The sequence below is a fragment of the Cydia strobilella genome, chromosome 19 (assembly GCF_947568885.1).
Source record: "Cydia strobilella chromosome 19, ilCydStro3.1, whole genome shotgun sequence".
In the NCBI taxonomy this organism is placed as follows: Eukaryota; Metazoa; Arthropoda; class Insecta; order Lepidoptera; family Tortricidae; genus Cydia; species Cydia strobilella.
This window is the reverse complement of record NC_086059.1, coordinates 220045-233253: the sequence shown is the minus strand read 5'-3', so window position 1 is coordinate 233253 and position 13209 is coordinate 220045. Positions and strand designations below refer to the sequence as shown.

Below are 13209 nucleotides of genomic sequence, written 5' to 3'. Positions count from 1 at the left end.
ACCGTAAGACATTCGCGAATGAAAAATGGCAAAGTAAACCGATTTTAATGCAATTTGCGATATAAGAGGTTTTAATTTTCGTAGTACATAGACGGCACTACTCAGCTTATCACACAATTTGTCGACATGGCACTTCCAGTTCAGGTTCGCGTCTATAATAAAACCAAGAAACCTGCACTCAGTACATAGCGGCATCGGGACGTCAGATATACATGGTGGTAGTGAGACGTGTCGTCCCGAAAAAACCATAACGTTGGACTTGCTCACATTCAGCAGCAGCCCGTTAACTGTAAACCACCGCTGCAGCTGCCTGCAAGTGTCATTGATTTTTTCACCAAGCTGCTCATAGGTTTGCGCGCTTACTATTACGGTGGTGTCGTCTGCGAACAGCACTGGCAATCCTGTTGTGATAGCGGATGGAAGGTCGTTGATAAATGTCAAAAATAAGGTATTTCCTAGTGCCGAACCTTGAGGGATGCCTAAGTGTATGAATCCAGTGTTAGATTTAAGTGTGCCACTACCATTCATTGACAGCTTTACCACTTGTCTCCGGTCTGATAAAAATGATTTGAACAATCTGTAAGCTGCATCTGTGATGCCGTAACTACAGAGTTTGTTCAGTAATAAATTATGGTCAATAACGTCAAAAGCCTTTGACAAATCACACATAACACCCGCCACCTTATACCTATCATCCAGAGCCGTTACGATATGGTCATAGAATTTGTGTGCGGCTGTAATTGTTGACAACTTTTTTCTATAGGCAAACTGGTTTTCCGTGAGCAAATCATTGTCCTCAAGGTGAGTCATTAAGCTGGATGACAGGATTGATTCTACAATTTTGGAGATGGTGGGTACTATGGTGATAGGTCTATAGCTTGTCACGTCACTCCTGTCCCCTTTGCCTTTAAAAACCGGACACACCCTAGTACTTTTAAGCACTTGCGGGTATACACCGGTTGCAAACATGCTTCATGTTACTTCCTACATCTAGTTTAATCTATGGTCTGTTCACTTTTTTGGTAGCTTGAAAAGGGTAATTGTTTTTACCACGACCCGCGACATCCAAGAGTGAGTGATAGGGTCGAATTCGAACCAGCAGGGGTCCCGTAATCATGATTAACTGATGGGAAAAGCCTTTTAGGTTGCTATTGTTTTTTGCGGGGAAAACTTGCACATGTTGGCATCTGCACCAGCCCTTAGACTGTCCCCTGAACACTTCTTTATAACAGACTAATACAAGTAATAATAAAAAGTAAATTTAAGTATATTGTATATTTGAGAGTAGCAATGCTTGAAAGAGCTTATGTTTTGAACTTACTCGTAAGCTTTAAGATATATTATCTTTTGCACAAAAAGGAATGCTAGTTATCTATCAAATCAGGAACTGTAATAAAAACAAGTAGCAATTAAAATCATTGCATAATATAATATGTAGGTGACACAGCTCAGGTAAGAAAGCACATCAAATTTATGTAGGTATTTCATAACAATCAGTCACATTTATATAATATATATTCTCATTTCTTTTTTTCCTTTTGTGAGAATTTGATGTTTTCTGATAAAGCTACGTATTTGTATGATTTGATATATTTACATATGTATATATTTTTAAATCAAATTTATATAAATAAAGTACCGAACTGCATGTAATCGCATGAATTCTATAGTAATTTAAATTCTTATTTACTCGTAAATCTCGTAATGCATGTTAATTATAAGCATCACACCTCAAACATTTATTCAACAAATAAGCCGCAGGGGCACTTTTACAAGTCAAATAATAATATCCAAAAATTACAAAATACAATTACAAATATGGAATCAATGAAATACCTATTAGATACTTTGTTAGAGATGTCGCTCACTTAGTGATAAACGGGAACAATATTTCATAAAAATATTTGATTTGTTCCCTAATTGATTGAATATTCTATCCAGAGATTTGGACATTGATGTCTTTAATAGTTCCATTCCTTCAGTGAAGCGAAAATTAGCGAATCTATTTTTGAACTCACTGATCCTAACTAATTGTTTTGTTTTCACAAGTAACAGGTTTGCGATTTGTCTGAGTGCTTAAGTATTTACGTAACCTTTATTTTTACTGTTAGTATTATTAGCAGTTTTATATTCTAGATAAGCTTTGAGATGTACCTATAAAACTTTGAGTTGTATAAAATTGAGTTTTTTTGTATAATCTTTTAATTTATAAATCGTGATAGTATTGTGTGAAATGCGCGCAAAGTTTGATATATTGTTTATTTAATTTCTATTTGTGAGAACCTGTAATTGGCTTTGTATTGTTACCTAAATAAGCATAATGTTTTTGTAGCTGTTGGTACTCCTTAAATAATATCCATACTAATATTATAAATGCGAAAGTCTGTCTGTCTGTCTGTCTGTGTGTTCCCTCTTCACGCTTAAACCGCTGATTCGATTTAGATGAAATTTGGCATAGAGATAGGTTGAGTCCCTGAGAAGGACATAGGATAGTTTTTATCCCGAAAATCATCCCTTAAGAAAGTAAAAAGCGGGGTGGAATTGAGATAATTAACGAAGTGCCTGCTAATTTGTGTGCATAATATGCTTAAATTTAGATTGCTATGAGAATTTTTCCAGGCGCTATTCTTACTCTAGCTGCGGTTACTAAGTCCACGCAGACGAAGTCGCGGGCAAAAGCTAGTAATAAAATAAAATAAAATGGAATCTTCTGTAACAACTAATAGCCCCCCCTCCAAACATTTCAAATTACGAACACCAAGCACAAGCTAGGTAATAACCACTCATAAATCAAATTTTCTAACAATAAAAGACTTAAAATACTTTTCAGAGCCCGCCATTCTTTGTATGTTAAATTGAAAGAACTTGGCTTCTTTTTTACTGGGCATCGTGTGGCATTAGGGACGGGCTATGGGAACATTCCACAAATCGTTTTTTTTTTTTATTTAAACAGAGGAACATCTTATCGAATTGGCAAGTTGTTCCTGTTGTTCGTAGTTTCTTAAGATTTTGGCTATACAAGTAGAAATAAGAACGAGTGTTCTAATAGTTTACTAAGAAATTATTCCTTGACACATTTTGTTTCTTTCTGTACCAAATCATTTGTTATAAGGTCAGGTGGGGTAAGAGAAGCATAATTTATTTTGCTCAATTATTTTTAAGTTAAGTTTTTTTAGTATTATTAATTAATTTAGTTACTAATATCTAAAAGTAATCTTTAACTGTTTATTTTCCCTACAAGTGTTTCTTTTGACTCATAGTTTCTCTTACTCCTAACCTTACTTAAGAATGTTTATAACAAAATTATAACCTAGTTTCGGTACTTTATATTGCATTAAGTCGGGAAATTCCTCAATACGGTACATCCCTATTACCCCCCATTAATTATAGCGCGTGATGAATTGACTCCAAAACTGTGTTCACGACAATCGCTATCATTCTCTCCAATTACTTGTAAAATATTAATGCGATTCTAGAACAAATTGACTGTGTCGGTGGAGATATTTCAATTCATTTTGAAGATTAGGAATGATTAACGATACAATGAGCGCTAACTAATTTCGAAATATTGTACGTTACAATATAAAGTTATCATCATTTAAGGCGGTTATAAGTTATAACTTATAACTACGTAGGTTTTAGTTAAATCGCCAGATAAGTGGCTCTTTTACCTGCCGAGTGCTAATCCGAATTGCTATCTTATGCAGTCATCATTAATGTCATATTTGAATTAATAAACAAATATTATAGGACATTCTTACACAAATTGACTAAGCCGCACGGTAAGCTCAAGAATTAAAGCTTGTGTTATGAGTACTCAGACAAATATACTCGTAATATACAAATACTTAAATACATAGTAAACACTCATGAAATCATGACTCAGGAATAAATATATGTGCTCGAACACAGGACCATCGGCTTCATAGGCAGGGTCACAACCAACTTGGGTCTGGCCTAGTCGACAAATTTGTTTGAAAACACTTTCAAATTTCTGTGAAGACACTCTAAGGGAGTTGTTGTATTCAAGTCAGTGCAAAGTTAGCTTAGATAGACTCTATTCATCTATACAACTTCCGAGCTTATGAAGCTCGTACAAAAGTGTTGTTGAAGATAGGAAAGTATCACGCGACTTGAAGGCTCAATGTCCCTCATCTATGCCAAGTGCTAACTGAGCGGAGCGTGCAGCGGGGCGTGCAGCGTTCATATCAAATGAATGCAAACGTTTGCAGGCGGCCACAAGGATCGCTTGACGCTCTGCTGCCTGCCCCACCGTACGCTCCGCTGAACTACTAAAGCCATTGGAACATACAACTTACCAGCCACAGTATAAGCGACGACCAGCACCACCACGCCGACGTTGCTGAACAGGAAGGCCAGGAAGTTGCGCAGGTACTCCCTCAGGCGCGACGCCAGTCTCCTGCAATTTAATATGTAACAATTTATTTATTGTATTGTGTTTTTGTGTAAGAATGTCCCTATAATAATATAATATAATATATAATACAATTTAGGTTTTTTTTATGATTTAGGAGGCAAGCAAGCAGACGATGGTAAGCGATTACCATTGCCCATGGACAACGACAGAGGAGTTGTGTGCGTTGCCGGCCTTGGGCTTTAAGATGGGACTACGATTTTTTCTTGAAGCTTTGAAGGTCGTGTCGGTCCGGAAATACCGCAGGCGACAGATCATTTTACATTTTAGCTGTGGCAGGAAGTTTCTGGAGAAACGCACAGTTGAGGACTGCCAACCATCGAAGTGGTAAAGATAGACACTATTCGGTCTTATTTGGGGCGTTTTCTTTGAACTGTGGGGTTGGGTAGGGTAGTGGGGGTATAGATTTTTATGGGTATAGAAGCGTCGGTAGTCATATGGGAACACTTCAGAAAGATCTGGGGGACTATTAAGCCTAACTCCAGGCGTGTCACATGCGAGTTTATTGGTCCTTTCAAACTTTTACATTCCTTTTTTGAATTATTCCATACTGTATTCCCTAGAGAAAACTAGCCTCCTCCTATCTACCTATTTTTAAGTAATTTTATACCTATTTAATGTCAATGTATTTTTAGTTTTAGTTTTACAGTACGGGGTTCTTCGAAAAAGGAGTGTACAGGTTTTTAAAGGGTCGGCAACGCGCATGTAATATCTCTGGTGTTGCAGGCTTCCATAGGCTACGGTGACTGCTTACCATCAGGCGGGCCGTATGCTTGTTTGCCACCGTCGTGGTATAAAAAAAAGTCTAGTCAAGTGATAGATATATTTTAGTATGATACTGTTCTACGCATAAAAACCGTAAGTGACATAGAAAAACAAATTTATAACGCAAAAATACAGGAAACTGTTAAATTAATTTTCGAATGTTCCTACGCGGCATCAATTTTGTTCTTACGATCGTTTTGCTTGGTCACGTAGTGTTAAAATACTGACCTCCTGCGCCGGGGCATACTGTCATCCTGTCACGTCTAGAGCCGCCATCTTGGATTCACCACATATCAAAACTCTTTCTATCTATGAGCATTTCTGAGCGATGCGTTGAAAAGCACTTAGTAATAAATTGAACATAAGTAGTATTTGCTAATAGCCATGTTTAAATTTCAGCTTGTTTTTGGGTTAATCAGACTGCGGCAGGATCTGAAACAATTAAATATTTTATATTAACTATTTACCAATATATACAGTGTGTTAGTGTTTAGCATAGGAACTAAGAAGTGTATTGAGATAAATTTTGCTTAGAAATACAATTAAAATATTAACCGTAGTCAAAATAATTCGGCCCGCAATATAAACACACAGGTTACGACGTTACGAGATACGAGCTTTTTAGGGTTCCGTACCCAAAGGGTAAAAACGGGACTTCGCTGTCCGTCTGTCCGTCTGTCTGTCCGTCTGTCACCAGGCTGTATCTCATGAACCGTGATAGCTAGACAGTTGAAATTTTCACAGATGGTGTATTTCTGTTGCCGCTATAACAACAAATACTAAAAACAGAATAAAATGAATATTTAAGGGGGGCTCCCATACAACAAACATGATTTTTTGCCGTTTTTTGCGTAATGGTACGGAACGCTTCGTGCGCGAGTCCGACTCGCACTTGGCCGGTTTTTAATGTAACTGTCAACGCTTGTTGGTAGTTACTATAAAAAGCTCTTAATGTCATATCATGTTATGTCTTGTAATGTTTGCAGTACATTGCTGCTCGGTAAATTAAAAAAAAATTACGGGTCATAATTAATGGACCCTTACAAAAACTTCTTAATTAATGATTATACGGGATAAAATCTATATATCTGGTTTAATTTATCGCCCGTATTGGATTTACACACTGTATAATACAAAGTTAAGCACCGTATAATACACTGTATAATACAAAGTAATACAAGAACCAGGTGTGGAGCATCCACATCCACTGATGTCCACGATCCTCAGTCATGAGGGAGCGACCACAGAGAGAATACAAAGTTATCACCATACCAAGATTATCGTTACGGTCGCATCAAAACCACATTGAGTTATTATATTATTGACGCAAGAGGGTAGCCCCTTTGCAGAGACGAGTGAGAGACAGCAGTAACAGCATCCTGAGGATGGTAGCTGGACGCCTCGACTGCCCTATATTATGGCACTATGCTAATATTGTAATAGGCAGTACACATAACTAAGTAAGTAGGGATTTGTTTGTATTTGTATTATTTGTTTTTGTTTTTATGGCTAGCTCTTAATTGTATAGTAAATGTTGTAAATGTTATAATTAGACTAACACTTAGTTTATAGGTTGCCCTAGTTTAAGTTTACTAACAAAATATGGACTTTTTTGAAAGTCTGAATTAAATATTTTTTATTTTATTTTATTTATTTATTATAACTACAGAGACGACATACCAAACAATGAAATTGTCGCAATCACAACCCGTACCACGCGACCAAAACGTCGTAAGCGTCGTCAGAGCACAGAGGTACATAGTTTGTATGGCGAGAATCGGGTATTCCCGGTTCGGGCACTGTATTTGTATAGAAAACCAGTAACGGAGCACTCCCTATTTAGAATTGACATAGAGTAACTTATACTAGAGCGGTACTGTCATAGTAAATTTTGTAACCCCAGTAAATTCACTGCCATCTGTCGACACACTTTAAAACTAAAAATAAATATTTATAAAAATACGATAAAATGTATTTAAATATGGATAAATGTTTTTTTTTATTTGCATTAATTATTTTCGTGATTTTGACCCATGTTCTTTCACTGGTATGCGTTAAAATTGTTAAATAACAAACGAAACCGTCAACGCCATCTATACGACAGTAGGCCAAAGCTAGTAGCGCCCTCTGAACGAGAATCAAATTTTCTTGATTTTCGAGGCACGTTTTTTCCTTAGACTGTATCCATCTATTACGGAGTTATATCTATCTTTGGAATTGATAATCATATTGGTATTTTGCGCGCATCTCAAGCACGACTTTCACTTCACTTCCCATGCACCAATCAGCGTAAGCGATCTTCAATGTTGTATCAAAACCGTAACAAACCGTAGAATCAGAATCGGACTCCATTCCTATTTATATCTGTTCGTGTTGCCCACACAAAGCCATTCCTCACAGAATAACCCCATTATTTACTCTATCCATTAATTACCCTTTCCACACTACAAAGAGAAACACGTATAAATGGTCGATAGTATACCTTATCTCTTTGCAGTAAGGGTTAGAAATGGGTTGATAAAAATACAACCCATTTTTGCCCGTATTGCATTATTAAATTTTCTCTGTATCTTATCTGCGTCATTTACAGTGTAATATCGACAGTTAAATAATGTATAGAATTATTCACGAGACTTTTCATAGCCTTTGTCGTTTCGTATAGCTATTAATTGATTAAGCCAATAGGGGATATTACTGCAATATTCTTCCACCAGAGTGCAGGACTAGCCTTTTTAGTAAACCATAGTGTAACTTATACATACTGTACCTTTAACAGGTTTTTGACAAGTTTTCAGACATAATAAAATATGACATTGATGCATCAAGGCGGTTTGTTTACAAAGGACCTACCGGGAACAGCGAATCCGAAAAATCGCTATCTGCCTCTTTATCGCTCGAATATGCAAGAGTGACAGAGATGTTAGATAATGAAATTTCGATTTTCTTGTTTCGCGATAGATTCAGATTTTGGTGGTGGCGCCCCCTACGCAGAGTTTCGCGTAATATTCCCTATTGTCATATTGGTTAAGCCCCCGTCAAATACTGCACTTAATAGGGAGGATTGGAAACCTAGTCTAGGAGGAGGCCATTGCCCGGCGAAGAGACAGTTTACTAGTATAAGCTTTTTTATAAATTTGACGAACGTTCACAGATAATTTTTGTTAAAAATATAAAACAAAGTTAAAAATCAGAGCTTCCCACGTCCTACTCTATTTCTCAGAAAATTCAGAGCAGTAATCTTTAAAGAAAACTGTAGATTTAAAGTTTTGCCAAATATTTGAATTTAATTTATAAGTAGGTCACATAAAGTTGTCGAGATTCTACTACTTATAATACTTCAAACACGCCAAGATAATTGGTAAAACTTAGGCTCAATGTCGACACAGTTTTCAATTATTTTCGTTATTAAGGTCCGCACCAACCATATGTGTGTGACTCGTATACCTACTGGCCCGCCACGCGTAATAACAGCAAACAGTTACAAGCCAATTTGATCGTACGCTGACATAAGAATTACATCTAAATCATTTAGTTTTATTTTACCGTTTAATTTTTCGCTGTTCAGTTATCGTGCATTTCGCTCGTACTTATCTGTACATTTATTTGGCTATTGGCCTGTAATTTTCAATGAACTGCAATAACTGCTAAAATTTTGTCCCTTTCAAACAAAGACAAATGTCAAAATGACAGATAAGGACAAACAATTATTAACTTGATAGGCGTTAATGAATATCGCTACTAGTCTTTGCCATAGTCGAGCAGGTGTCACAGACAGTCCCCTGTGCAGAGGATGCATGGAGACAGAAGAAACAGCCTCTCACGTGGTGCTGGAATGCAGTGGAGTGGCCCCATACAGAGCAAAACATCTCGGATCCCCGAGGTCCTACTGAACATCAAAGGTTTGATCAGGATTCCTCGAGGAGCTTGGCTGGCAGGACTAGCCCACCCCCCGCGTGTCACGCAAAATAGGCGCCAGTCGTCGGGTTGCGGAAAATCCCCCGAACTACAATACATAGTCGATCAATAAGATTTCTCGAGTAACTATGTATGGCGAGGCCATCCGGTCGGTGTGCACCCGCCAGTTAATCCACACATTAGTTGATCAAATGAAGATATTTATAAACATCATATTTTACCAGTGAATAAATTATCGCTGCTGACATTCATTTCCTGCGACGCCTTTGAAATATTCACTATTTCGGTTATACAGCTGACTAATTATTGAACCCGTTTTATGATATTATTGGAAGGAGCGAGGTATTCAAGTATATTTTGATGTGTACGAGTAAGATTAATAAAACCGGCTAAGTGCAAGACGGACTCGCGTACGAAGGGTTCCGTACCATTACGCAAAAACTGCAAAAAATCACGTTTGTTATATGGGAGCCCCCTTAAATATTTATTTTATTCTGCTTTTAGTATTTGTTGTTATAGCGGCAGCAGAAATACATCATCTGTGAAAATTTCAACTGTCTAACTATCACGGTTCATGAGATACAGCCTTGTGACAGACGGACAGACAGACAGCGGAGTCTTAGTAATACGTCTGACACGGCAGAATAGGGTCCCGTTTTTACCTTTTGGGTACGGAACCCTAAAAAAGCTTCAAAATCAGATTGGAGACGGTAATTGCCGACCATCATTGTTTGTGTTCTATATCATGAAAAGAAAAGAAGCTAGTTATGAACGTTAAAATTGAAAGGCACAACAGAAAACAATGATTAATTATACATCGGTGAAGTGAAGCTAAGCGTTCGCACTTCATTAGTCATTCGTTCACTATTATTTAGATTTACTAACGAATCGATGTGTTGCAAGCAGTGAACAGAAATTTCCGTTCACTGGTTGCAAGCAAGTCAAGTAAAAACTTTACACCTATCTCATAAGAAGTATTAACCTCCTAAGTCCTGCGGTACCAAATTTTGTACATAATAAAAGTCACCCTTCAGTCCCAGCATTAAGTACATTACACGTAAAATAAGTTTTAAATTTACCTCCGACGTTGAGCGAGATATCGAAGAGCGAGATGTCGCATATTCAGGAGGTACTTAGGTGGAACGGGTATAAGGTGAGAAAGTGGCAACCCAGACGAAAAGCAAGAGTGAAGCGTCCTGATGTCTCCAGGCAACCGGCATTTTTACCTTATGTGAAAGGAGTAACGGATAAGGTTGGCACAGTAGTACTTGAGAGGTACTCTATAAAGACGGTATACACTCCTTTATCCAAAATTGCAGGAAACCTAAGCGAAAACAAATATCGAAAGTTAAAAAATCCAATATTGGGAGTGTTGTGTGTCGACCCGGTGACATCCCTAGTGCGAAAAACGTTCAAGTTAAAAAACAAGACCAAGTGCGGGTAGTTCGAAAAACTCGCGCGCCTAGAAGATGTTGATGTCAACTTTAGCCAGTCTTCTCCGAGACCACGGGGACAACGCCGTCCTCGAAACGTCGGAGGTAAATTTAAAACTTATTTTACGCGATTAAGTCCCGTCGTTTTTGAATAATAACGAGTAAAAATCGTGAAAGTTTAAATCAGTGTATTACTATAGTAATATGTAAATACCGATAGTACATATTTCGGTACAAAATGTTTAGACGCCCCCCGCATTCTTTGAATGCTCGCGCGGAATATTCTGACAGTCCATAGAGTTGTAAATAGTCTGTTCAGGACTGACAGCAAACATTTATTATGCAAAAAAATTAACAAGAGGCCTCTTAGTCATACTTGTTATGAACAAAATGCTGCACTTCATGATAAAAGCAAGCCGCTCTGCACAGTGATAGCAGGGACCAAACTGAGCAATTTTACCCGCAGCAGCGGCAGTTTCACCCCTTAAAAACAGAGATGGCGCCACTTCTTTAAAAAATATTTCAAAAAATTCTACAAGCTAAACCAATGAACCGATTTAAATGTTTAATATCTCAAATGAAAGCGCATTATATAAATTACTTTTAAAAAAATACACAGAAAATATATACTCAATACTTTTGATAAAAACAGGAATTTTAAGTTTGTTTTTTTACTCGAGTGATAATTTTTACTTGATTTCTCAAAAAAATTGTATGGAATATGAATATTTTAATGCATGTATATATTACTGAATAAATAACAAGTATTATAAAAAAAACCCGACACCGATATATCTCATACTTCTCGAAATATGAAAGTTTGAATGTGAGTGTAAATTTCTTCAAGATATATTCCAAATAATTCTACAAGCTAAACTATTCGACCGATTTTAATGTTTAATATCTCAAATAAAAGCTCATTATATATACTACTTATAAAAAAATATTCAAACAACATATACTGAATACTTTTAACAAAAAACGGCATCTTAAGTTTTTTTTCTTACTCGATTGATAGTTTTTACTTGATTTAATAAAAAAAAATATGGAACATGAATAGTTTAATAAATATATATATAGTACTGAGTATATAAAAGTATTACGAAAAAATCCGACACCGATACCTTTTATTCTTCGCGAAATATTTAAGTTCAATTATGCATGTTCTTACAAATAAATTCTTTAAAAGAAATCTTCAACCGCAGTAAGTGCACTGATTTTAATATGAAATGTGTCATATGAAAGAAATCACCCAATTTATTTTAATAAATAAAAAAAATTAATAAATAAAAACTGAATAAAGTTTTTTCCTGGTGCTGAATTACAAAAAAATATAACAAATCTAAAATTAGGAATTATTTTTATTTAAAGTGACTACATTTGTAAACAAAAAACTTAAATGTCCTCTTCGGGTTCACCGGTAGATGTAGAACTAAAAAAAAAGTCGTTTTAAGAAGTACTCGTACCATTCCAATACTACAAAATCACCGATCATACATGAACTGGTTGCTGTATGTTACTGTTGGATAATTTTTGTGCCTGTACATTTAATGTTGAATTATTTTTGTGCCTAGTTGATTACCATTAAACCTATAATTTTGTGCCAGACCTATAATCAGTGGTCAGCATGCAAAATAACTCTGGATTGAAAATTACATTAACTTACTTTTGATTTGTACAGCCACCTTTGCATGATTTACACTGGGCTGTGCATGGTAAGCTGACGCGACGACACTCACAACGCATAGTTTCGCAGCCAGATTTGCAGCCACAATGGTCCAAGAGGCTTAATTGCGACCAAATCGCTGTAACTGCCGACCATTCCGGAGTCCAACTCTCTTTTTCCTCAGTCCATCCCCAAGAAGATGGACATGGTATGGAAACTTCTGGTTTCATAGCGTTTCCCCATATATGGCCCGCTTGGTAAGCCGCTCGAAGTGCATGTTTATAGAGAGCAGCTGATGTAGGTGGCAGGCTTGTCACAAGCTTGTTTTTTGAAACAAACAAATATTTGTGAACTTCATTTACGTTTATGTGTTTCGTTTGGCCAAACAATAACACAAATCTAGGGTAACTTTATACTATAATTAAAATATGTAGTTACACACCTGACAACTGACAAAATCAAAAACTTAAAAGTTGACATACTCCTATTTTCCCGTCTTTTTATAGTGGCCAGAGAAAGGCAGCTTGATCTGAATGAATTCTTCCAGTACGAAAACCAAATTTGTCCACCTTCGTTGTCAGTCAATGGAGGGCGTCGTTCAGGGAACAAATCTGATTTGGCCGAGAAATTAGAACCTGCCAACCCTGCCACCTACATCAGCTGCTCTCTATAAACATGCACTTCGAGCAGCTTACCAAGAGGGCCATATATGGGGAAACGCTCTGAAACCAGAAGTTTCCATACCATGTACATCTTTTCGGGGATGGACTGAGGAAAAAGAGAGTTGGACTCCGGAATGGTCGGCAGTTACAGTGATTTGGTCTCAATTAAGCCTCTTGGACCATTGTGGCTGCAAATCTGGCTGCGAAACTATGCATTGTGGGTGTCGTCGCGTCAGCTGGCCATGCACAGCCCAGTGTAAATCATGCAAATGTGGCTGTACAAATCAAAAGTAAGTTAATGTAATTTTCAATCCAGGGTTATTTTGCATGCTG

General features: G+C 36.9%; 1 protein-coding gene across 1 annotated transcript in view; it reads right to left on the bottom strand.

The window, feature by feature from the left end:
• Positions 1–5569, bottom strand: part of LOC134749871 (potassium channel subfamily K member 18) — a 30880-nt gene extending 25311 nt beyond the window's left edge. Inside the window, exons 1-2 of the mRNA XM_063684869.1 lie at positions 5429–5569; positions 4320–4420 (exon numbers count right to left, since the gene is read on the bottom strand). Coding sequence (XP_063540939.1) covers positions 4320–4420; positions 5429–5445 — 118 coding nt within the window. The 5' untranslated portion in view covers positions 5446–5569. The remainder of the gene's footprint in view (positions 1–4319; positions 4421–5428) is intronic.
• Positions 5570–13209: the final 7640 nt, after the last annotated feature.